Source organism: Barbus barbus (assembly GCF_936440315.1).
Source record: "Barbus barbus genome assembly, chromosome: 38".
Taxonomy (NCBI): domain Eukaryota; kingdom Metazoa; phylum Chordata; class Actinopteri; order Cypriniformes; family Cyprinidae; genus Barbus; species Barbus barbus.
This window is the reverse complement of record NC_136716.1, coordinates 25552292-25579965: the sequence shown is the minus strand read 5'-3', so window position 1 is coordinate 25579965 and position 27674 is coordinate 25552292. Positions and strand designations below refer to the sequence as shown.

General features: G+C 35.4%; 2 protein-coding genes across 3 annotated transcripts in view; one reads left to right on the top strand and one right to left on the bottom strand.

Annotated features, from left to right (window-relative positions):
• LOC306858161 (dedicator of cytokinesis protein 1-like) overlaps nt 1-27674 on the top strand; it is a 233237-nt gene that overhangs the window by 69625 nt on the left and 135938 nt on the right. For both annotated transcript variants that reach the window (XM_079398558.1, XM_079398557.1), the window contains exons 24-27: nt 2041-2111; nt 5696-5802; nt 11040-11167; nt 14089-14184. In XM_079398558.1, coding sequence (XP_079254684.1) covers nt 2041-2111; nt 5696-5802; nt 11040-11167; nt 14089-14184 — 402 coding nt within the window. The remainder of the gene's footprint in view (nt 1-2040; nt 2112-5695; nt 5803-11039; nt 11168-14088; nt 14185-27674) is intronic.
• Nucleotides 22150-27674, bottom strand: part of LOC306858162 (inhibitory synaptic factor 2A-like) — a gene marked incomplete at its 3' end in the record, with an annotated part of 29924 nt that continues 24399 nt past the window's right edge. Inside the window, exon 3 of the mRNA XM_079398559.1 lies at nt 22150-22333. Within this exon, the coding sequence (XP_079254685.1) occupies nt 22150-22333 (184 nt within the window). The remainder of the gene's footprint in view (nt 22334-27674) is intronic.

Below are 27674 nucleotides of genomic sequence, written 5' to 3'. Positions count from 1 at the left end.
GGTGTGACTGTCACTGGACTGTTTCGTTCGTTTGTTCATTTGTTCCTTCGGTCATTCGTTCATTTTATTCAGTAAACTATATATAGGGGTGTATGGCCAACTGCATTTCAATTTAAATATGTTTTTAATTGTTTGTAATTCTGTGTATAATGTTCTAATATTTGGTGTAAGATGATTTAGACCAGTTGATTTTTTTTTTTTTGTGATTTCCATGGAAAATGTTAGTTTATGTATTTATTTTTAAGACACTTTTTAATACTTTATGCGTTTTATATTTTTTTCATGCATCATATACATACATTTTATTATATATGAATTAATGCATGTGTTGTTTATAAGCATATTTTTTAATTATTTTATTTTATTTCATTTCTTGGTATTAGCATCATTATCCATCTTATCAGTTCATAGCCATAACTTAAAATAAAAATAATTCTCAGTGATTGTTATAGTCCAGAGTAGGGTTGGGCGATAATTCGTTAACGATAATTTTCGTGATATAATTTTCCTCCATATGAAGAGTTCGATATAATGTTTATGCGCCAAAAGCAGAACGAAACAGCGCGACTCATTTGAATCGCGCCACGTTTATCCGCTCTGATCAAAGTTCAAAGTGCAGAAACTAAGAAAATATATATATTTTTATTTAGATATTTATTTTAAGGAAAATTAATTAGTTTCTACAACTTTCACTTTGGAGCAAAAGTCTGGCTTTAAACTTGAAAGAAGTAAAGATTTGACATTTTTCGTGATAATTATTGATATTGACTAATTTTTGGCCATATTTCCCAGCCCTAGTCCAGAGGTTTTTGTTTCCTTGCGTTGCTCGTCCGGTCCTGTGAAAGTGTGTAACTGTGATCCAGACTCTAAAATGTGTGCGGTCGATGTGATGCATTCCAGCGAAGTGACAAACTTTCTGTGTAGTTACTGCTTTAAATCTCTTGGCCTGACTGGTGTGTTACAATTTCAAAACACATCAAATCAAACGTGAGTTACAGCCTCAGATATTCACTTTTTTAGTAAACACTTGAATTCCAACACCTCATTTCCCAGCAAACTCTCAGGTTAAATCAGACACGATGTGGGCTGCTGGGAAGAGAGTTTATCAAATGGGAAACTTCATATCCCATCCATCACTGTCTCTGTTGACTCTTGGTTCACACTGCATTCAGATGCTTTCTTTTAAATTATTTCAAAGTACGTCAGAATTTGACATCATGGTGAGGATCAAACAGGAAGGAGCCACTTTAAACCAGATCTGTAAACTCTCAGGACTCACACATCTTCAGAATAAAACCAGACATTTATCAGCTGAATAGCAGTAAAGCTGTTTTATAAAGAAGCTGTGAGTTGAGTCTTTCCTTAAACAAGGTTTTAAAGCTAAAGATGTTGAGTTTTGCCAAGTAGGACGTTTTCCTTAGTTGTTGATCCTTGAACAAGATTCCTGTCAAACTCTTGAATTTATGCCTTTGTTGACATTTATTTATTTATTTCATGCAATGCATTGCATTTGAGTCCTTTGTACCATTTATTAGTTGAGAGGAAGTTAGTGCTCAGATTTCTAGATGAGTGTTTGTCAGAAGTTAAGTGTTAAAAGCAGCAGTTAGAGGAGGAAACACTCATTCTAATGACTCATTGATCATCTGTTGGAGAGTATTTCAATATTTGTTTTATAAGTGTCTTCTCTGCGTGGGGGTCATCTTTCATTGACAGCGCTCTCCTCAGGCCGTTCAGCACAGCTGGATTTGCTCTGAGCGCAGATGGACTGATGGGAATCACAGCAGTAGTGTCTCTGCTGATCATTAAATGAGGCTCTTGACACCTTCATGTAGTTCCTTGAACAATGAAGTCACTCCGGTTCCTCGTTGTTCTTCCTGTTTGGACAGCACAATTCATCAAAATTAGCACAATTATTTAAAATGATTTATTTTTTATGCTGAATAACCCAAGATTTTCCCCACTTTTTTTCAATTTATTTAGCATGTTTTATAGGATTTTTAGAGCATTGATCATGCTAATATATTGTTTTGTGAATTCTAGGGTGCTGCACTGAAATACGTCCCAACTATCGTCAATGACCTGAAACTGGTCTTTGATCCAAAGGAGCTCAGGTGAGTTTATCAGACATTGTTCATATTTTTAGTGAATATCCCTATACACACACACACACACACACACATATATATATATATATATATATATATATATATATATATATATATATATATATATATATATATATATATATACATACATACATACATACATACATACATACATACATACATACATACATACACACACACACACACACACACACACACACACACACACACACACACACACACACACACACACACACACACACACACACACACACACACACACACACACACACACAAAAGTAAATAATGAGTTTAAGGAAAAGTCAGTGTTTTGTAGCAGCGTTTATGGAGTGTTGTGAGCAACACATAAAAAAAATATATATATTATTTTATATTTTAGTTTTATTTAGTTTATTTTATTATTTTAATTTGTCTCATTCCATTGTTTTATTTGAATTGTAGTTAATTTTATTTTTATAAGCATATGAGTGGATGTCTATGACATTTGATAATATGAAACACAAAAAATCCCTTCTGAAATAAATTAATAAAAATAAATTAATAAACACAATCAAATGATATCGTTGCCCGTCCTGCTTCATCTTTTTAAGCTGCAATTTGTGTTACCCAGCTAATTGTTTAGTTTGTTTTAATTTGTACTTTATATTGTATTTTAATTTTATATTGTTTAATTAAATTTTTTTTACCGAAATGTCTATAAGATTTAAACACACAAATTACTTTGTGAAATAATGTAAGTACAAATGATATTGTTTCCCATCCTGCTTCATATTTTTGAAATTTGATTGTCATCTGGCCAGTAACTGTATCGACTTTATAGATTACTCTTATTTTATAATTGGTTTTATTCTTATTCTATTCTTTTTTTAATTAAATTTTATTTTATCACAATTAATGTCTTTCTGAGATTTAGAAAACACAAAAATCCCTCTTCATACAACAATCTTGTCGCTCATCCTGTCTTCCTCTCCTCATGTCTCCCTGCCCATCCCGTCTCACTCTCCTTGCCTCTCTCACTCTCCTCATCTTGTCATTTTTCTGTTTTCCTCATGCGGTCTCTCTCACAAACAAAATCCAATATAGTTCTCCTCACCCTAGTCTCACGTAGCCAGACCTTAAGACTGACGGCTGAAGGTCTGGGAATTTTGGCCGCTTTGGATGGCCAAGGCCCATATGACTGACAGGTAAAGCAACCAATCATGTTTCTTTTTGTTCTGCGTCATGTTTAGGGGCTTGGAAATGTCGCAGCAATAACAGACCGGACATATTTTAAAGCTTCTATGCCACAAACTTTATAATTTTCACATACTTTTGAAAATTCAGCATTTAGTTGATCCTGACAAGCGCTCGTCGTCAGTTGTAAACACGACAGCTTTCTTCTTTCGCGAGGGGGTGTGGCGCCACGGCATCTTTGTTTCCATACAGAACGCTAAAGAACACGACACGCACGTCTCCCGGAAATCCTGTATAATTGAACCAATCCGACGATGACTTCGAAACTCCTGAAGCGTTTCCAGATAAGTGTGCCATATGCATCAGACGTTTAGCCAACGTTCTGTGGGCGTGACGTCTGAGGCTGAGACTATCCTCACCCTGTCTCTCTTTCCCCATGTCTCTCTCTCCTCATCCTGCTTCTTATTTCATCCTGTTTCTCTAGCTGCTGGTCCTCATTCCATCCGTCTCTCCTCATGGATTTCATCTGCTCCTGTGTGTCTGTCTCTCTCTAAGTGACTCTGAGAGGCTGCTAATGAAATCAGGTGTGAGTGGTGGACTTCAGTCTGATGCTCCTCAAACACTAGATCTGACTGTCATTAACATCTTTCTGCCTGATGGAGTTTTGCCTGTATGTCATTACCGTTTCCACATCGCTTTGCCGCTCAAGTATTTCTCACACGCTTTAGATTCAAAACACAATCCGTGCAAAGTGATCCCGTTGCCGTGGAGACGTGGCAGTCACTCGCCCATCCCGTCTGCTGGTCTGGATAATGCGTTCCTCCCTGAGTGGCATTATAATGGATTTACACCGCTCTTGTGATGGCTAAATTTACTACACACACACACACACGGTCAGAGATGATGGCATGAATCCTGCTGCGTCTCAGGAGTTTAGCTGACGACGGCCTTTCCTCACCAAACCAATTGTCCTAGACGTGACATTTTCACAAGGCATTTTGAAGCAGCGGGATTCTTGTTAGAGTCCCTGAATAATTTGTGTTCTTGTTGTGTAAGTGATGTTTCTGCATATAAAGTAGTTATCTGTGAACTAGTGGTCAGCTGTAGCTGATGGTGGATTAGTTTAGTGCTGGTTGGACTCAGATGTTCTGGAGAAACTCTTGAGTGTTGAGATTCATGTGTGTCCTGAAGTAGCCTCTCGCTGTAATTCTCTCTGCGAAGTCTCGTTCTGTTCTGTTCTTCTCTTCATCCCTTGTTCTTTAATCCTGCTGGTTCTCTCTCAGTGTTGAAGAGTTTGCTGGGGTTAAGAGGATTTCATCCCCTCCTGTGTCTCTGCAGTCTCCTGCGTTTCTCTTCACTACCAGATAGAAAACCTGGCCTTTACACTCTCTCGGTTTGTTCACGTTTTATTTTTTTTCATCGCTGTTGTAATGTATTGAGAAGCCAGAATTCGCATCCATCAACAGAAGCATGCATTAGCCAAACCCTGTTTGTTTTATGTTTTATTTATAACAAATAATATTACAGATGCGTTGTCAGATGAACCGCGGTCCTAGTGCATGTTAACCGTGTGTGGAGAACCGTACGGTTTGATTATTTCACCGAGAACCGTTTCACCCCTAATTTTCACAGTTTAATAATATGCAGAGAGAAGAGTAAGGAAGTCATTGATTCACCCTGATTCTCTACCTCTAGTAGAACATGAATCTGTTTGTTGAGCATCCTGAGCAATAGCATGAGTTTGGGATGGGACTTTTGTTTGAATGACCAATGATGGAAGAGCCAGTTCAGGAAAACTACTTCAGGAAATGTTTTGCACTTTTCGCTGTCACTGAGGACAGAAAAATTACTAGAGGCCTGGTAAGCACACACCACGTTAGCATCGCACAGTTTGCTCAGAGTTCATTATTACAGAAGTGTGTTTGCTCAGCAGAGAGGTCGTGGGTCCAACACACACACACACACACACACACACACACAAACAAACATACACACACACACACACACACACAGAGACCAAACAAACACTGAATGAGGCATCTCTGAATTCTGTCTTCATCTGCCAGACCTCTCTCATCCCGCTTTCTTCAAGTGCCAGTTCTTTCCACAAAAAGAGCCGCTGCTCTCCTGTTGTGCCCTGGGCTCCAGTGTGTGTGTGTGTGTGTGTGTGTGTGTTGAGATGAGGACAGAGAGGTATAGCCCACAGCACTTAGCATGTTTTAGAAATGAGCTGTCACTTCAACAGCAAATGAAGATGAGAAGAGGAGTGTTACAAACACACACACACACACACACCTGTAAGTGGTAACTAAGTTCTGGCGGTGCAGTTAAAAGTGGTGCTGAACCTCCTCTCTCTCTCTCTCTCTCTCTCTCTCTCTCTCTCTCTCTCTCTCTAGTAAGCTGTTCAGTGAGTTTATTCTCAAAGTTCCTCTGGGGCGTCTGATGAAGCAGAAGTTGAACTGCATGATTGACATCGTCCACAGCGACCTATTTACTCAGCACGGTACGTACACACACACACACACACACACACACACGTTCTCTAAAGGTCACTGTCTGAACATTGGTGTGTTTTGTGGAAATGCATCTCTTCTGATGTTATTAATGGGCAAAATATGAGGCCTTATGTTTACAGTGCAGTGATAGATGCTTTTTAACTTGACCTGCCCATTAGAAATTGGTATTTTATTTAATCCTCAATAGGTTTTAGCATGAATAAGAACATTTAATCAGACAAAAGAGTCATTAAAAAGTGTTACTAAAAATATGATCAGTGAGCAACTTATGGCAACCTATGTTTTTACATTAACTCATCAAAATAAGTTGAGAATTTTCAATTTACATTTTTTATAAGTTACTTGAGATTCAACTTGATATTTAGAGTAAGTTTAATATAAAGTTGAAATTACTTGTACAACCAATTTGGTAATCCTCAAAAAGTTTAAATTGAAATGGGTGGGATTTGTTTTTAATTTTTTTAATGGTTTTTATCTGCTGATTGCAACCCCTTAAAACAGACCTTCCACTCATTTTTGTGTCGCAACCTACTAGTTAAGAATCACTTTATTGTATCATATTGATGTCATATTTAAGAAGCGCATATAATTGCTTTATCTACTGTTATTATGATGCAGTTGTCTGAAGAAAGTTCTGTATTGGGACATTTCTTGCAGAAATCCAGGTAATTCTTATGAATGTTTGGGAATGGCATGAATGATGCAATGTGAAAGCATGGAGTGTGTGTGTGTGTGTGTGTGTGTGGTGTTAAAGCACTGACATATGGCAGCTCTGCGGGTAGATTGTAAGTAGATGCACGTCATTCAGCAGTAATTATCTGTGGATGTGTCTCCTGTTCTGACTTAATTAAATCACGCATTCATGTGCTGTCTCATGCGCTTCAGTCTCTCTCGCTCTCGTAAGGAACGCCATAAAGAAATCAGGATTTAATAAATGAGACCAATAAATACTTTGATTCATTTCAAAGTATAAGTAATCTGATTATTTGGTAAATAATCCACAAGCATTTGGTACATTAGATATGTATGTATTATCAAATGAAATTAATTTAACAAAGTTAGAGATTGGACACCATCTATGAAATATGAATATTTTATATATTTATATATAATATAATAATTTTTGTTTGTTAAATTATAATTTTGTTGGTTATTATTTTTGGTGGGAGAGTTCTCATATACAGCAATATTTTATATTATATTGCATTGCATTGTATTGTATTATGAAGATTTGTCAAGCTTTAATGACCTGGCTTTTATATATACATATACATAATTTATAATTCTACATTTTATATTTTATTCTATTTTTTTACATCAATGTCTACATGAGCTCATTTTTCCAGTTCAGACCTTACTAAATAAGTCATTTAGTTAACTTTAAATGACCTGGATGACTTTATTTTATTTTATTTTTTTAATTATTACTGTTTTTGGAATGTAATCTAATATGTAATATATAATATAATATAAAGATTTGACCAGCGATCATATTTTTGATAGCTGGTTAAATAATGTTATCTAGTTGACTGACTTCTTTAGCTTTTTTTGTTTGTAGAGTTTATCATTTATTCAGACCTCTGTCGCAGTGCTTTTGAAAGCTGCCGCTGGTCTTTCAAACTATGGCCAGTGTTTTTGGCACCAGTAGTAGTGGAAAATGAGATTTGAGAAGTTGTTGAGCTGTAGATCTTTTTGCCGTGTCTCACTGAAGGACGGCTTGTCTCAGAGTGTGTTTGCGGCCGCTGATTTCTCCAGAACGTGCTTTCCAGTGCCAACAGATCCACTGGAATAAATTACCCACAAATGGGCCTGTCTAACCTGAACAAATGTGTTGAGCTCTCATGGCTGGTGTCACTTCTTGTTGTTTTTCTGAGTAATGCGTGTGTGTGTGTGTGTGTGTGTGTGTGTGTGTGTGGTTCATGGCACTTCAGCACAGATTTGTCAACTTCCAATTATTCTAAACAGATTTATCTAATGTAAATTTCATTGATTGTTCACTCGCGCAAATGACGTTTTTCCAGAATATTTCACATTTTGTTTCTGTCTAATGAGCGTTATTTTGAAGTTAATTTCTGAATTCTGTTTGACAGCATATTAATATGCAGTTTTAATGGTTGTTTTTCAAGACGAGCATGGCTATTACTAACACTCATCCTTGTGGTTTCCGATCTGAACAAAGCTCAAGCACCACTCACATTTTTCTTCAGAAAATGTAAAATGTAGACTTTAAATTGGTGCCAAACGTCAATGTGAAATCATGGACCACATAAAGCCTGTGCTCCAGTAAACATAGACTGATGATTGGCTTCATCATCCTCCAATTCACAAAGACTGGGCCTTTTGACTTATTACATAAAGCCTTTATTTATTTGTTTATATATGGATGCACTTATTGTTTATACATGTATTTATTTATTTGAATATTTATGCATGCGTTATTTTATTGTTTTTTTTTATTATTTTTATTTATATAATATTTACTTAATTTGTTACAGTAAGTAATAACCACGATGCATCATGTATTTAAACTTTTTCCCTGGCTTTACCATTTTAATTTGGTCCCCTGAAGATGAAGATTCAATGCTTTTCTCTTTCTTTTTTGGTCTCTCTCTCACTTTCTAGCCTCAGTCTGTTCCGAAACCTAGTGTGCTGCCTACCTAGATGGTATTTTAAGGCTCCGTTGCGCTTGCGTGAAAGCCGTTCCAAACATTAGAGCCCTTAATCCGGCTTTCTTATGATACAGAATATTTTCAGAATTTGATGCGTCTTCATATGCATTTTCAACAACTGAAATATCCTACTATAAGTCAGACACAAAACTGAAAACGAGGATGACTGTGCTTCTAAATGGCCGTCTTTATCGAATGCAAAGTAAAGAAGTGATTTGTCTGCTGAATCTTTAATTACAGGAGCCAGTGGTTCTGTAGTCAAAGTTTCAGTCTGAGTAAAGCTGCTCACTGAGGTTTGGGTCAGTCTCGCCGTGTCTCCTGTAACCCATTTTCCCTCTATAAACTCTCAGACGCTAGATGAATGTTTTTAGCTGTGTAATGCGACTGAGTACCATCAACGTTCATCTGAAAGGCTGTAAATGCATTGCTTTAAAAACACTTTTTCTACTTTTAATACTCACTGATCTTTTCTATCCGACTGAACAGGAGTTTTAAAACGGCGTCTGTCGATTCCTCTTTTGCATTTTATGACGGTAACAAAGGAAATTCTGCTCTTATGAAAGAGATCTATCACTGCAGATTGATCTTTGCATTTAGTTCCTTCACAGTGACCATGCCTTTGTACTAACAATTGATTAATTCATTTATGCAATTATTTATTTATTTATTTATTTATTTTTATGCATTTGTTTATTCGTTTGTATTAAATTTTTCATTTATGGATTTATATTTGTTTTACTTTTAATTTTTTTTTTCTTTATGCATTTATATTTCAATGTTTATGCATTTATTTATCTTTTTTTTTATATTTGTTTGTTTTCTTTTTATTTATATATTGTGATATTTAGAGACCATTAAATGTAAAATCCTTCATGCCACAATTCAACAGTGATAACTCACTGAAAAAATGATGCAGTTTATTTCCACATAAAAAGAAAAAATAATAATGATAATAGTAATAAGCAGTTGACGTTTCTGTTTAAATTCGTTTATAATGCATGAAAAGAGAGAATGTGGGAAGCATTTGACCACAGATTATCATGATCAGAATCAAATATTCTAGCAGGTCATATATGCATTATTAACATATCTCTGCATAAAAACCAGGAAAACCATAAATGTAGAAACTTAAAATTCAACAATTAGTTGTCTCTCTGAAATGTGCATGGTTTCAGCTTTGTCCTTTTTTTTTTTTTTGCTCAGCAGACTTTAAAAAGCTTGTGCACCAACTCTTGAAAATTGCTTTAAAGACATTCAGTCAGATTGAAGCCAATTTTGAAACTGCTTTTTCCTTTTTTATTTGCAGTGTGCATCAGAGCCGTCTAGACTTTTTGTTCAGCTTTTTCTTTAAAATGTTTTAATTTGGCAGATATATAAAATTTCTTATAAGCATTTGGGTTTTCTGTGAGTTAAACTCATGACCTTGAGATTGCCAGCACTTTGCTTTACTAGTCGATGCATTAAAAACCATCTAGATTACAAGAATTCTATTGAAATAAATGGCTGTGTTTGTTGGCGTTGCTTGTAGATGTGCGTTTGTTGACGTGTCCTGGGAATATCAGACTTCTGTCCTAGAATAACTTGTGCAAAGTTTGTCTTTGTTGAGTAAAATGAATGAAAGCAGAAGTCAGGCCTCATTTGAGGAAAGCCGGCTCGCTGCTGATGTCAGACGCTGTGATTTATTCTGCTGTGACCCTGATTTTAATTCTGCCTGATAAAGTGCCGTCTCAGAGTTCACGGGCAGGTCAGTTATTTAATGCATAAGCGTATTGTGCATGCGGTCGTAAAAGGATAGTGTGGATTTATTTGTGAGAGTTTAAACTGGTCTGAACAGCATGATAAATGAGCTTTCAGGAAGGCCAGCGGGAGATGCTGTGTGTGTGTTTGCTCCAGTAATGACTCCTCATTGAAGAAAAACAGATTTACATTGATTCAGCTCTCACACACACACTTGCCCCGCCTCCCACGCTGATTGTGCCACGCCCACTTCCTGTTTTATTGATTGTATGGCATTTATTTGATTTCTTCCCCTGTAGTTATGGAGCAGATGTCACTTTCGTGTGTGTGAGAGAGAGACCGAGAGAGAGAGCGTTTGCGATCTTCTGCAAGGATAGAGATGTTTAGTTGAGGAATTTTTACTATTTTTATTTATTTAGAAGTTTTAATAAAAAATAATCTTTTTTTTTTTAAATCATAATTTACAAATCTTTTATATGATATAAATTATCATAATTAAATATAAATTTTCATGATGAACTCATTTGTAGTGCAGAAGACTAAATATTACTTGTTTATTTTATGTAATGTCATTTATTTGTTTAGATTGATTTTAAATCAAACTACATTTTGTGGTTTTAAGAAAAATTGATTTTCATGTTTTCAATGTGGTCGGTAGTTAATTATGTATTGCTTTAAAAAACAGGTTGGCTAGTAGGCTGATATATTTTATATTTCATGTCTGCGGGTTTGCTCACTTCAGGGTGTAAAGAGATTATTTCACCTGCTGTGCGTGTCTGTGTGTGTGTGTGTGTGTGTGTGTCTCTGTGTGTGTGTAGACTGTAGAGAGATCCTGTTGCCTTTGATGACAGAGCAGCTCAAACTTCACCTGGAGAATCATGAGGAGCTGGACTCCTGCTGCCAACTGCTCAGCAACATCCTGGAGGTGCTTTACAGGAAGGACGTGGTGAGAAACACACACACACAGAGCTCTCTGCTTCTTAAAGCAGTAGTTCACCCCCAAAAAGTATTCACTGAAAGGCAAATCTGTGTTTATCCCATGTCACATCCTTCAACATTTGTGACCTGTATGTGACCTGCTCAGAGTGAGTTTATTTAATTACAGTTAGTTAATTTTTGGCTCACGTTCTGACTGTTAATTGGCTTCTACGGCACTCAACTGTGTTTTAACCGGGCAGATATCCAGACTCGCTGCTCTCTTCTCCGTCATTTGATCAATTACTGCCGTCATGATCAATAGAAAACTTCCATACCATCTGTGTTAAATTAAATGTCCTTTAGCACTACTTTTAGAATAAGTGCATTTTTAAACAACCTCATTTGCATACAGTATTTTAGGCAGGTGCATTTAGTATATTGAGTGGTTTTGAATAGAGTAATGAAATACTCCACAGTAAACGGTGCATTAAACTCTCTTGCCTTTACTTTGGTTCTTTGTTCCCATCTTTACACCAGGGTTATTATGGGTTAACTTAACGAAATGTAAAAAAAAAAAAAAAAACCTGATTTAAAAACCTACATGTATTTTATTTCAGCTAGTTTCCAGGCCAGTATTTCTCATTTTCATTTAGTTTATCTTGATGTACTAAAATAACTCAAACAAAAACTGAAAGGAAAACAACTATATAGACTTAAAAAAAATAATAGACTATAAATAATAAAATATATAAAATGAAAGCAGAGGATTTAAAAATGAAATGTACTAAAATAACTAAAACCGAAATAAAAAATGATATAAACTGTATAGACATTAAAAAATGTAACTATTATAATGACAAAAACATAACAAAGTGAATAAACTTCAACTTAAATGAATAGAAAAGCAGAAAATATTAAAAATGAAATGTACTAAAATGAATAAATTTAATAAAAACAACAACAAAATTACTAAAATGAATTTAAATTAAATTAGACAAATAAAAAGTAATTAATATTAATAAAAACTATATTAGTGTCTAGAAGACACTAACATTATGCTGCTTTACACGTGGATGAATAGACGTCACTGATTTCCTCACTTCCTGGTGTTGTGGATGTAGGATCCTTTAAACCGTTATTTGTGTGTGTGTATATGCTTGATAATTGAGTGTGTGAGTGTGTGTTGCATACTACAAACGTCACAGTCGAGCACAGAGCTCTCTTTCTCTTACTCTCCTCTCTGGTTGGAGATCAGCAGCATCCTTTGACGAGGACCTTGGAAAAGCTTGTTAAATAATTGACGATCTGCCGTGAGTGTATCAGGGTCCCCTCTAACAAACACACACACTCACTCACTTTCTCTCTCTCACACACACACACACACACACAGAGAGACAGCTCGCAGCGATGGATCTGATGCAGTTTGCTTTTACACCGGTGAAATTTGAAGAAATCTCTTTACTGTGCTTACTAATTCAGTATATCTGTCCTTGCCTAGTAAACATGACTCCAGCAGCGTTAGACCGTGATCACACTGATTCCCCGCAGCACTGACTCACTTCAATACAATTATTAACACCAATATTCAAAAGATATTTCAAATATAATTTGTATATTTTATGATAGGCATTAATCAATATTGAATAGAAAACACGATTTACTGCCCATAAATATTTCATACTGACCATTAATTTTCTTTCGTTCATTTGTGTGATTGATTTGATTTGATTTGATTTCATTCATTCATTCACTTGCTCACTCGCTCACTCACTTGCTATTTTAATAAATCAAATGAATCCTGAATAATTGCATGTATCATTATTTGGTGAGAAAATCTACTGAAAATTATGATAATTCAAAGAGTTTATTGTCGTCAAATTACTGAATTAATGCATTTAAAAATGCCTTAAAATTTAAAATATTATTTATTTTATAAACATAAGGTCATGTCTTGCATGAACACGTCTTAAACTGACAGCAGTAATTATGTATTTATTAAAAATATATATATATGTGACCCTGGACCACAAAACCAGTCATGAGGTTTTCGATTTTGAATAATAAAAAAAGCTGAATAAATAAGCATTTCATTGATGTATGGTTTGTTATGATAGGACAATATTTGGCCGAGATACAATTATTTGAAAATCTGGAATCTAAGGGTGCAAAAAATCAAAATATTGAGAAAATTGCCTTAAAAGTTGTCCAAATGAAGTTCTTAGCAATGCATATTACTAATCAAAAATTAAGTTTTAATATATTTACAGTAGGACATTTACAAAATGTCTTCATGGAACATGATCTTTACTTAATATCCTAATGATTTGTGTCATAAAAGAAAAATCAATAATTTTGACCCATACAGTGTATTTTTGGCTATTACTACAAATATACCCCAGTGACTTAAGACTGGTTTTGTGCTCCAGGGTCACATATTTTCCCCTAATGAGAAAATGTACTAATTTTAATAAATTAAATACATTTAATAAATTTCTTTAATTTTACACTTTGTGCCAAATGAGGAAGTCATTGAATAGACAATTTAAAAGTGATTTAATTTCTAAACACATGGTCATCCCTCACATTAGCATGGCCTAAATTGACAGCCCTAATTATTAAGAATATATCATTTTATTCCTGATGATGTTAATGAGGCATTATTTCTATCCTAGATAATCCAAGATAAACTTTTGTTTGACATTTTCCTGGCATCCATTTCCAAGATGTGATGGTTGTTTTCTTAAATAGACACCATGTATTTTAACTACTGATTTCAGTCGCTCATTACTTAGGCCTATATCAGCAAGGATAAGATTATCGTTCATGCACCTTCATTTAAATCATATATTATATTGCGATTCCTGATTAATGGTGAATAACTTCTTGAAACTTGCTGTTTGTTTTGAAAATGTTGTCTTGTGTGGATAAATGATTTATTTGTGGTTGTAGGGCCCGACGCAGTGGCACGTCCAGATCATCATGGAGAAGCTGCTGAGGACGGTAAACAGGACAGTGATCTCCATGGGCCGAGACTCTCATCTCATAGTAAGCACTTCTCTCAGTCACAGGGCTGTTCCTCTGGGATGTGCTGAGTTTTTGGGTTTCCTATGTCTGTGATTAGTAACTGTGTGTTCTACCACAGCAGTGCGATCGGGCTGCTGTCTGCAATCCTCAGATAGCTCCACAAACACACACACACATGCTCTCAGCCGGGCTTTGTTCAGACAGGCAGCAAAAATCTGACTTTTTTTTGGCATATCCAACCTAATCCTTGTTTTTGTGGTCTGGACAGAAAAATAACACATTGAGGCACACATTAACACATTAAAGTGTGCTGTTTCTGTGAATAATATCTGTTTTCAAACAGGTTTTCCAAACACTCTCTCCCTCATTGGTCGGGAAACTCCTAGCCCTGTCCCCAAACTCACGCCATTGGTTGAGCCAGTGCATTTGTGAGCGGTGTAAATATTTCTCAGTGTTTTGATCGCCGTTGGTTTGTTAGTGTTGATTTGATTTTGAGCAGATGGTGGGAATATGCAGCATCTTTTGGCACTGCATTTACAGCTCCAGTGATTACAGAAGCACACATTGCTTTCGTTTGCTGTTGTTCATCTTCATCCTGTCCGAGTTGATCTGAGATCAGGTGTTAGGCGATAGTTTAGTCAGAGAGCTTCAGGCTGCCACCAGTGCAGAGATGCTGATAGTGGCCGTCCTTGACTTTTACAGCCACATCTCTCCATATGCATGCTAAACATCTCTCTTCCTCGCCCTCTGTGCGCCTCTGTGTTTAAAGGAATAGTGCACCAAAAATGAATATTTTCTCATCCTTTACTAGTCTTCATTTCACTCCAAACCCTTTATGCAATTATAGATATTGAAGAATAGAGCTTTCAAGTGTTGAAAATGATGCAAAAGCACCAAAGACAGACCATGAAAGTTGGAAAATAAGTTGAGAATATTGAAATTATATACATACACATACAATATATTGTGTGTGGTGTGTGTGTTTTTATTTTGACCATTATTTGAATTTAAATTAAATGTATTTTTATTCGAATTAACCCAGAAAAAAAGTTTTCAAAAAAGTTTTCAAAAACTTGCACTTTGAAATGCATTTTCAAAAATGTGTTTTAAGTCCCCAAAATGCAGTTGCCGTCTAAACAAACAGGCAAAGCGCATTAAAAGTTTCCCGTTTTTGGCTGAAAACGTTGTGTAAACGGCTCCTTAATGTCTCTTCTGTCAATCGATTCAGTTTCATTGAATCGAATCTTTGATTCTTTTGCATCATCAGTAAAAGTCCTGTACATGATTTTTGTAATTTGTATATAAGTGAATGTCCTAACCCTTCACGTGCTTTCAGATGGAGCGGCATTTAACACACAGAGCTGTAGTTCGCTGACAAGCTACGCAATATCGCGTTCAAAATTGCAGATTAATCGCATTCGTTTTTAAATGCGATATTGCGTAGCTTGTCAGCGAATTACGGCTCTGTGTATTAAATGCCGCTCCATCTGAAAACGTGAAGGATATTAACTACTAATCACAGAACCGGCTTTACTGACTAGATGCGCATGATCATCACATTCGATTATTTGCACAGCCCTAACTAATTCTTGATTAAAAGGGTTTAAATTCAACCAAATTTGGATTTATTTGGCTATAAATAGATTGACAATGTTGCTCGACAAATCATGAAAGCCCTTCAATTTATGCCATTTTACAGCATCACCAAAGGGAAAAAAAGCAAAATCCCAGCCCCTGCTTTTTAATTATGCAGACATCATTATTTAATGCTGTATGTCAATATTCGAAGGTCTTAGAATTATTATATCCTTGTGATTGAAGCCATGTCTTTTATGTATTAGCATGTTTAAAAATGCATGTTCTGCAGATTCTGTTGGATTGTGTAGATTGATAGTACATTTAGAGTTTGCGTGTGTGTGTGTGCGTGTGTGTGTGTGTCTGTGTGTGCACGTTTGCTCTCTGTGGGCGGCTCTCTCACCCTGACCTTGTTCGTCAGGGCTCTGTTGCTTGGATTCAGATTTATGCATTAACTTTTCTCGGTGGTTTTGCTGGATGTGAGTGTAGAATTTAAATGAGACTGATCAGCAGCACACACACACACATCCTGCTTGCATATGTTCACTTACAGTAAAGCAAGTCCAGTTAAAAAATTATTTTTAAACTTCAAAAAGTCTGAATCCTACAGATGTCTCTTGATTATCGACTGCGAAAGACACGTCTCATCATGCAGTAGTTGAGGAGAGGCTTGTATTTACTCTTTGACAGTGAAATAAGAATCTGAAGGTCCCATGGATAAAGGAGGAACCCAATTACAGAAATGACCTAAGGGAGCTATTTTTATATTTTTCAACTAATATCCATTAACAATGCCATGTTTAACCATCTAGGACATCTTATGTACGTAGAAAGATGCTAAAAACCACTCGGAACAAACTCTATAGCATCATATTTTGCGCATATAGTGAGTATTGCATGATTAGATGACAAGATCTGGAGGATCACTCCAGTTTTTATGCTCCTATGTTAGTGTTTTAGTCTTTTCTCTGCTTGTCTTGCATTCAGGAGCTTTATAAATCTCATCTATAGCATTCAGGAGGGTTTTCCTCTCATTGTCAGGATCTGTGCTGGAGTATTTTTGCTCCTCCCATTCCTCTGCAGTAGGAGGGATCAGGCGAAGGAAGCAGGCTTTGATTGGCTGCTCTGTTTGATTGACATTGCAGGACTGACGGCAGGTGCGGTCTGCAGCATCAATGCAGCAAAACCCTCCTAGATTTACGTTCTCACCACATTCTCTCTGCATTAAATATACATGTGTGATGATAGAGAGGCTCTTCGGATCGATTTATTTCTATCTGTAGGTTTTTGCTGACTGTCCTCCTTTTAAGTGCTTTTCAGATGAGTTTTTCCAAACTCTCTCGCATGGGAAATACCGAACGGTTGCCGCTGCAAGCATGCATGGGAATTCCCTGCTTTATAAACATGAAAACACGCACGCACTGCTTCATTGTGACCTGGAGAATTTTAATAACTCTCAGTCTCCTTTGCTTTGCTGCTGGGAAAGAAAGTGAGGGAGAGAAATACATTGAGGATCCCTTCGAAAAGGAACATTATTTCATTGGAAAAAAGAAAAAGTAAAAACAAGTGGCTTAATGCAGCTTTTTAACTGCTTTAATGTCTAGTAGGGCGGTGTATATATATATATATATATATATATATATGTATATATATATATATATATATATATATATGTATGTATATATATGTATTTATATGCATGTCTTTCTATTGATTTGATTTGATTTTATCTGATTTTAAATTAAGGATGCACAATTGCATCAATATCCATATTGGCTTATTTTTCCTATTCAAAACAATTTATATAACTTTAGTTAACTGTAAATCACCTGGTCATTTTTTAAATTACTATAAATTCTATTTTATCTAATAAATTCAATGTCCACATAGGCTTTTTTCCATTCCATTTCTCTTTTTCTTTACTTACTTTTATTGCTTATATATATATATATTTTTTATTTTTTTATTTTTTTTAAACTGATTTTTTTCTCATCACTGTTATCTTGATTCTCACATCAGGCTTTGTACTAATATTAAGTATTTCCACAGAATCAATCCCATGAACTTACTGTTGCCATCTGGAGTGAATCGTAGTCATGGGGTCTGTATTTTTATATTGATTTATTTATTTTCTCCCTGCTGCTTCTGGATTGCTGCAGTGGGTTTATTATTATCCAGTGTAATCTGGGTGGAAGGATGGTGAACCTGACGGGGAACAGATCTCACTTCCTTTAGAATCAAAAGCTACTTTTCTCACATAATTACATTCCAGCAATTAGCATCTGCAATGCAACAGTAGGGTCCGTGGATCAAAAACCAAACTTCCAGTGAAATACAACATTACACAATCCTGATGTGAGACCAACATTGAAAAGTTTTGGAGTGTTTTTTCCCCTTTCTGGCCAGTCGAGCTTGGTTAATGTCAGCAACCTCTGATTTATTTACCTCAGTTGCAGTGATTTATGAATTAAATAGTTTCTTTCTTCCCTCATAAAAGTGGATAAATGGACAGTGGTGTATCATATGTAATATTAATTAATAATTTGTTTCTACTCCAAATACAAATTTTGCTTTAAATAAAATGATATATATAAGTATTTATTTGTATCTATTTGTCATTTTTATTAATTAATTTTTTTTACATGCCAATGGATTAAAAAAAGCTTTAAAATGCATTTTAGAAGTGAGTGCGATGAAGCATCAAACAGACTCAGAGCCACTCTTTGTATTTTTTCAAGGTTTATTTTGTATAGTAAATAGTTTTAAAAACTGTATAAAATACACAATATTGCACATAATAAATCAATTGCACTTTTTATAAGGAACAGAAAACATCTAATCATAGGCTACAGTAGAGCTATTGAGAATCACAACTGTTGTGAAACGAGAGGAGCTTGAATTGTGTTTCTGAAGTTGCCGAAATGGAGAGCGAATTCAGTGGAATGCTGTGGCTCTTTTGTCAGTCAAGTGGAGTGTTTTGCCCTTTTTAAAAGACTTTGGCTGCAGAACCTATTTTCCCTTTTTTCTGCTGTTTTTGGCCTCTGCTGTCACATTCCCAGAATGCTATGCTTTTGTGATGTCATTCTGTGGGCTGAGATCAGTATCGTTGGAGATGATTTTAACCCTGTTTTGCTAGATATTTTGATCACTTAAAAGGGATGTGATTTTCAGACCGAACAACTCATTAATGTATCTGAGATGTGTGTTTGGCGTTTCCAGGTGCCGTGGTACTGTAGCAAATCATGCAGATGGCGGTACGTGAGAAGAACGAGGCGTTTTCTCCCTATAGACTGTCGGTGTGTCAGCTAAAGCTGAGAGATGTTAGCAGTGCTTGACGTAAAAATGACACGAGGCTGTATTGGACTCTCATTTTTATCCTTTTTTTCTTCATCTTTCTCTCTATTTGGCTATATGAGTACATTTTAATGACAGAGATATGTATTATTCACTCTATCAAGGTTAAAAAAAACTTTTATTTAGCTTAAGTTCAAGAATGTTCAAATTCTTATTTTCAAGAATTTTTAATTTACAATCAAACATATTTTCCCCTGCAATACTCATTACGGCAATGCATATAAATGACTTTTCATTATTTATTATTTTATTGTTGAAAAAAGATATAAAAAGTGTGTGTGTGTGTGTGTATATGTATGTATATATATATATATAGATAGATAGATAGATAGATAGATATATATAGATATAGATATATAGATATATAGATAGATAGATAGATAGATAGATATATATATATATATATATATATATATATATATATATATATATATATATATATATATATATATATATATATATATATATATTATAAATAATAAAAATGATTAAGTTACTGAATATTCTTAGTAATATTAATAATATAATTTCATAACTATTAATAATAATTGAATTTGTGTCGAAATAATAATCTCTCTCTCTCTCTCTCTCTCTCTCTCTCTCTATATATATATATATATATATATATATACATACATACATACATACACACACACACACACACACACACACACACACATATATATGTATGTGTATTATTAGATATAATTCGATTAATTTGTTCAGAATGAATGTATTAATTAAGCTAATGAGAATTCTGGGTAAAATCTGTTGTTATAAATAACAATTTCGTAAAAAATAGGTTCTGACAGCCTTTTCATTTTTCACTTCATTTTCTTTATGCAATCTATCATTTCTATTTCTCTTTTGAAGTATCTCTTGAACGTGTCACACAATTTCTACATTTCTCTCCATTCTGGACAGTTTTTCTGAACGCTGAAGACAAACTGAGCTGCTCTCATTACACTCTCCGACCCGTGCCACACACACCCCGTGCCACACACACTCCGTTATCTTATTTGCTCTGAAGTTCCTCTTCATTTTCAAAACAGGAACATTGTTTGAGTGTTCAGTGCAGGTGTAGAGAGTGCGGTCACAGACAGGATGTGATGTCACACTCTAGGGATTATGTAAAAATAAATACAAAATAAATTGAAAACATTCAAATAGAAATGTAATGTACTTTCCTGTAACAGCTTGCTATTTTATATTGCACCAACAGCTCATTTACAGAGACATTTAGATCCTGTATTGGCCAAAAATGTATATTTTTCTATATTGCAGATCAGTGTTCATCATAATCTTGTGTGAGCGCAGCTTTATGATGATTGTATCACATGACTTCCTGTCACAGAAAGGTGAACGTTCACTGTTGTTTCCATGATTATGCTTGTAGGCTTTCCTGTAGCTCAAATAGTAGAGAATGGCGCTAGCAACGCCAAGGTCATGGGTTCGATTCCCAGGGAAAGCAAGAGCTGATAAAATGTAAAAACTGTAACTTGAATGCAATGTAAGTTGCTTTGGATAAAAGCGTCTGCTAAATGCATAAATGTAAATGTAGTTGTAATAGAGTGCAATAGTCGGGTTCCAGAAGTAAAAATGCAGTTCGTTTTCTCCATAAGGAAATTGATTTTTAACAATAACGTATTAAAGACAGACCTACTGTGAGTGCCAAGGTTGTTAATCAATGATATATGCTTTTGTTGAAGCCTTCAGGTCGCATTATTTCAACTAGTATACTTTAAATAATCATGTTTAATTATCGAATCCCTGGTGAAAAACTACATTACCCATGATGCTGTACAGAAAATTCCACACATCAGAGAGTCGCAGTGAGCAAATAGCACTGAACTTAAAATATATTGTTTCTGTTTATTCAACCAACCTTAAATGAATAGTTTTATATTTCTCCTCCATTTTTAAGTTTATTGTCTTTTTCAATGGTTCACAGCATTGTAGGTTTTTTTCTCTCTCACTACAGCTAAGTACAGTCTTGTACCTTTTGTCTTTTTGTCTCATTTTCAAATACTTGCTTCAAATCAAATATTTTAATGTTGTGATTAACCTCGTAGCTGGTTCATGGCTTAATATACTTTAACAAATACTTAAAATAAATGAAATCCTTATGGGTAAAATGAATGGAAGAAATACTTCCAGAATCAACGCTGCTGAAATAGTGAGCGGGACTAATGCACTCTATAGAAGAAGATTATTTGAAATGAAATCATTTTAAATGAACAGTTTTGAAAATGCTTCTTATAATTTCAATAATCCAATAATTGAGAGAAGTTTATACATGTATAGTGCATCTAGAAAATCTTTAAATGTGATTATTACGAATCTAGAAAAATAAGTCATACTTTTGCTTTTCTTTTTTTTTCCTTTTTTTTCTGGTAATAATAGTATATGAATATGAATTCACAGAGGCTTGTAAGATTATTTCCATATAAATCCCATGTAATGCGTTTGTTGTGACTTCGCCGGCTTGGGCTGTGAATAATTACATCCTCTGGTAAATTTTCCATTCTTGATATCCGGTAAATCCACAAAGTCCTCTGTGAGAAACATCATCCAGTGCATCTGAAGAGTTGTGCTTCTGTTTAATGCTGCAGTTTCCATGAGGAAGAGAAGACTGAAATGAAAAGCTTGTGTACGGTCCGTGTTTCAAATCCTCCTGATTTCCCAAACCTTCAGCAGGATGACGACCAAAAAGAAAAATAAATGTAAAGCAAGATTTGTTATTGATCCAGTTTAAAATAATTTCACACTCTGCATGAGGGAAATAGTCTCATTATTCCTTTTTTCCAGGAGAAAATTCTGTTAAATATATATATATTTAATTTTTTTAATGCTAGCTGCGGTATTTCCAAACTTAGCTCAGTACTCGCGTCCATAAAGTACTGAAAGGGCCAAAAAAACAACAACGATCTGATAGGATTTTCCTGAATCGTCCTGATCAAAAAACAAATCAAGTGAACAGATGCTTCTGTAGCGATGCTCTCTGTCGCTAAACTCCTGTACTGAAGAAAAGATGGTCAGTCGTGTGTACTCCTGCGGTCACAGAAACCAGAGTTTCCAGCGCGCGTGTTTCTTGGCCTCTGCTTTGGACTTGCGTTTGGGCGTGGAGCCGATGGTCTCCTGAGGATACGGCAGAGGGGGGAATGAGGACTCGTCTGCGGGATACAGTCTCTTCATCAGAGGCTGGAGCTTATCTTCCTGCAGTTTAAAGTCCAGCTCCACGCTGCAGCACAGAGACAAAACAAAAGCAGATTCAGAACAGTAGTACTGTACATGCACACTACAGAGAGAGAGAGTCAGATGTGCTGAGCAACACAATACATGCTGTCAGTCTTGAGATCTTAAAAAGTATTTTCACTGTTTGCAGCCCATTTAACTAATGTTTTATGACATTTCTGAGTCGAACGAGTTAAATATGTGGTTTAGGACTTACTGGAATTCAGGCAAAACTGAATGCATGTCTGCAAACAGTGTCTAAATTGATATTTGACTTTTATTTAACTTTTTTCTAAATGAGATGCACAGATGAATTGTGCACAGTAAGATCAAGAATGTGTATTTACAAGTAACCAGAGACGATGCTAATTAGGCTACTAAAGGTCATACTGACTGATACACAGACAGACAGACAGATAGCTTCAATACAATATCTTCTCATTTCACTCCAATATAAGTGTAAAATGTAAAAAAGCATAAATATGTATACATTTAGTAAAGAAAATTAGGCATGATGATTATTGTTTATTATTAGTTTTATTACAATTATTGTTCATTTTCAAGAAATTCATATCTTAAATTTAACATAAATGTGCATAATGCATAAAGAAAATTAATCCTATTTTATACCATATAGCGAAGCTTAGCTTAACTGAATTTAACTCAACTCAATTCAACTAAACTAAACTCAATTCAACTAAATTCAATTTGATTCAATTCAGTTAAACTAAATTCAATTCAATTAAAATTTGAATTGTGAGAAAAAGCCATAAGCCATATTAAATGTTTCTAACTTTTAGGCTTTGGGATTGACTTTGCTTTGGTACAGCTCTTCTCAAGCATTTTTCTTTATTATCTTCACATTTTATGGGTTGAAGGAAGGTAGTGGTGGCACAGTTTCCAGATAGTCTTAAGCTACCGTTTGACATAAAGCAGTGAATTAAGATCTTCAGGTTCAACAGATGAGAAGCTTAATGATCTGCGATGTATTTCACTACGTTTCTCTCTCCGTGTCCCTTTAGAGTGTAGTTTATAGAGTGGATGTTGCTGGCTGAGTGTGTATATGTTGCATTGTTGGATTTATTCCTCTGGAGCGTCCGTCTTATGTGCCACAGATAATCCAATGTCCTCCACATATCTGATTCCTGAGATCAGTCACATTACACTCCACGATTAGATGGAGAGATGAGGGTGAGAGAGTGAGTGTGACGGAGAGAGGGTTTATATCACTCTAACAGACTGAACAGACTTCCATCTTTTGAAGGAGAGCGAGTTTGTGTACTTACAGACCTGTACACTGGATTTAATCTGGTCTTTATGTTTGTAGTTATGAAATATGATTGAACAAGCCATTTTCAAATGACTTGGAGAATAGTTGTCAACTAACATGAGTTTTCCAAAAAACTTGGCAAGGCTACATGGAGCTGATTGTGGCTGGTGGTTGGCATTGTTGTTATCTGTGATGCAATTTAATTATAGCAGTTTTTATTATAATTATGTTTTACACAGTATTTACTTATTTTGCGTGTGCATTATCCATTGTTGCTAGATTTTAGAACTTAACTGATTGAGTATGAAAAATATAAGAAATGTTGAATAAATATTTTTTTAATATGAATTTATTTTCTTTTTCAATGATGATTGATTATTATTATTACTATTTATTGTTTTTATTTATTTATTCATGCATGTATGCATATAAATTAGGGGTGTAACGAAACACCAGTGGCTCGGTTCGGTTCGGTTCAGTTTGCTGTGGGGGTAGGGTTCATGTCATCTTACCGGCAATGCTAAGGAACAATAGATTCACTTAACTCAATAATAACAATAACTTGACTTAACTTTTTCTTTATTAACTTTGGCTTCACATTTTTAGTGCAGTCAGCATACCGGAGTAAACAAAAATGAAATAAATACCTCCAATGTAGACTAGTCAGAATAGAAAATGTCTCTCTTTAGTGCAGCCAGCTTAACAGAGTAAACTAAAATGAGATAACTCCAGTGTAGGTACGCAGAAATAAACATTTGTCTCTTTAGTGAAGTCAGCTTACCGGAAATTTAAAATGAAATAAATAAACTCCAATGTACTCTAGTCAAAAATAAACACTGGCTTGTCCACTCTAAGAAACATTTGGAAGTTCAATTAAGTTTTAAGTTCTTTTTCAAAAACACCATCATGCAGCACATTCTGACTGAAATGCGGTCGCCTCATTCGTGCGAATCGCGCCACAGGATGTCTATTCGCGTCTTTGCATTGACTTAACATGTAAATCACTCGCGCTTATCACGCTTCATTCGCGTCTGGTGTGAACGCACCATGAGATGTGTTTCCTGTTGTATAAGGGGCCGTTCACATATCGCGCCTAAAAACACTTGGAAAACGATAGGCGTGCCATTTCTCCTTTTTTCCAAAGCGCTTGGGCGGTTGCGCTCCGGAGGCGTCTGTTGTTGCTAAGCAACCATCAGCTGCACTCTCCGTTACAACAAGGAAATTTCAGCAATGGATTTCCACCACCGAAAAACCCTTGCTGTAACTGTTACAAGGTTTATTTACTAAGAAAAGGAAAAAACGCTGCAGTGTTTGGGTGCACCCCATACTTCAAAAAAGCTGCTGAGGTTACAAAGTAACGAAAAAGGTGAGGATGCTGATTGGTTGGTTCTTGTCACATGACCTGCGGTGCGCTTGCGGCATTCTGAAAAGTTGAGATGTTTTTATCTCGATGCGGCGCGGATGCGCCTGGAAAAAACGACCGCGTCGCACTGCGACCGCGTCGCTTCCATTGCGCGTCTACATTTGAAATAACGAACTTGAGCGCGCAAAAGACGCGAAATGTGAACTGGCCCTAAGAGAGTTTTGTGAAACAGTTACGACAGATTGTGTGCGCTTTGTCTACGACACGAATTCCATTCCTGTACTCCACTGGAAAACCAAAGTGTTCCCACACAGGAGACTTAAATGTGTCCGGGGATCTGCAATTTCAGTACTATGCGAAGCAGCCATCCTGCATATACTAGCGACCGAGTGTGACGCTCACTCCCAAGTCACGTGAAATGACATGCACTTGGAAAACAGTAACTTTAGAATAGAATATTTAGAACAAATTTTAAAATGCTCTTATTAGTCGTTACTAATACAATTTAATCAAATGTAAGCAAAGAAAAATTAGTTTAAATTAATAGTTAGTTAGAGATAAGTGCCATTAACCTCAACAACGGGAAGCAGAGGGCGTGAGAGTACCGTGGTACGCGACGAGAGTACCGCGATTCGTATCGTGGGTGGTGTGTCGCGATCTTTCGGTTCGGTTTGTGATATCGTTACACCCCTAATATAAATATACACTCATTCTCAATTCACATATTCACAATTTGGCATGACCTTCAATGTCTTATTGTTTGTATAATGACTATATAATAACTAAAATTTTTTGTGTAACAATTGTGTAAATGGTTCAAATGCATGTTTTTCTTTTGCTAGACTATCCAGTCTTCATGTGTGAACTATGGTTAATGGGTGATTTCTTTGAGTGAAGTATTTTATTTATGTAGCTTAAGCTTTTTCCATCATCAAGGCATTTTTAAATAAACAAACAAAAAACACCCAGTTGATATTCTTACATGTTCAGTTATCAATAGTTGCTTGTCTTGTCCTGAGAGTCAAAAGCCGTATGTTTCTGAGTGGTAATGAAATTAAAGACTCATTCCTCTCTTGCTGTTAGAGCGTTCAGATTAGCAGATAGAGAGAGACTTTTAACACCCTCTACACCACAAACCCTGGTCAATATATGTCACGAATGTGACTCATCCGCAGTGACGAGTTTATTTTGTAGACGCCACCCAGACAGCTGCCATGCAACATGAGAAATTAAGTCTGTCTTTGAATTGCATTGCTTTCTTGTTGATTTCATGCACTATATTGTGCAAAACATCTTTAAGAAACACGTTGAATTCAGATTATAATTGCACTGAACTGCATATTGTCAGCCAGGCTATATTTATATCGGTGTTGAACAGGCTCGAGAGTGGAAGGTTATGTGTGTGTTATTGAAGACTCGGCGAGTTTGTTCGTTGTGTGTCTGGCCTTTGCATTCAGGCGCAGCACAATGCAGCAATTAGCAAATTAATCACACAGCACAACCTGCTAATTATGCCCTTATAAATATGACCATGTTCTCGCTACAGAGAGACACGTACAAATCACTCATTATCTCAATAAGTCTCAAGAAGCTCTTTGAACAAGCCACTTTGAGTTTCTCTAAGAGCGACTCGTAATCTCTGATCATTTGGTGGTCGTTTATTGAGCTTTGTAATTTAATGTTGAAGGAGAGATACTGTTTGTTGTGATCGTCACAGCCCTCACAACAAAAGCGTTTTTTTATTCAATAAAATATTTAAAATACTTTTCAGTAAATACATTTATTTTTAACAATTAAATCAGTGTGTTAACAAAATGTAATGTTATTAAAATATAATAATAAATACTACATTTATATATTTAATAATTTTCCACATCAATAAATTATTGATTTTTAAAAATAAATGTCCAACTAATAAAAAAATAATAATAAATAAAAATAAAATAAAAAATATATATATATATAAACGAAAATTGCTAATTATTTATTTTAGATAACCGTTATAATAAATTCGTATATCATTTTTTATAAATTATTTTATTTTCATAAAAAATCAGCATGTCAACAATATATTATTTCATAAAAATATAATTATTAAACAATTATATATTATTTGATGAGCTTATCAACATAATCAGCACTTTTTTGTTTCTAAAGCCCTATTCGCACGGGATTAGTATTATCTGGTGACCTCCAGTCATTTGTAATAATTGCAGAGGTTGTCTGTGATCTTAATCCCGTGCGAATCAGCCATGTCTGTAATTTGTAAAGTAAAAATTCCCCCTGCAAATGACCTACCATATTTCGCCGAACACTGAGGTCCTGTGTTAATTTTAGTCCCGTGCGAATCGGCATCTCTGTGATTTGGCCAGCATTTGGCGGGTCGTATATTATTTTTCAAGGTTTTTGTTTCCTGTGCGCCTTTTTTATTCATCTTTCGCGAAGAATGGACCTGTGATGGAGTGTTTGATAGTATTTTGGGTGCTGTCATATCGCTACACCATTCAATTTGCAGAAAGAGAAAGCTGAAAAGGTTTAAGGTTTAAGGCATAAAGCTTGAGATATTATTTTAACCAGGTGAAATATAAATGACACGGGGCACAAAACTATATTAGTTTCTTTTTTTTCTTTTTAAATCCATCTAATTGGACCATCGAACGGGACTCTCAAAGCCTTGACATCAGGGTATCCGGGAGATAAGTCAGTAATTTTGAG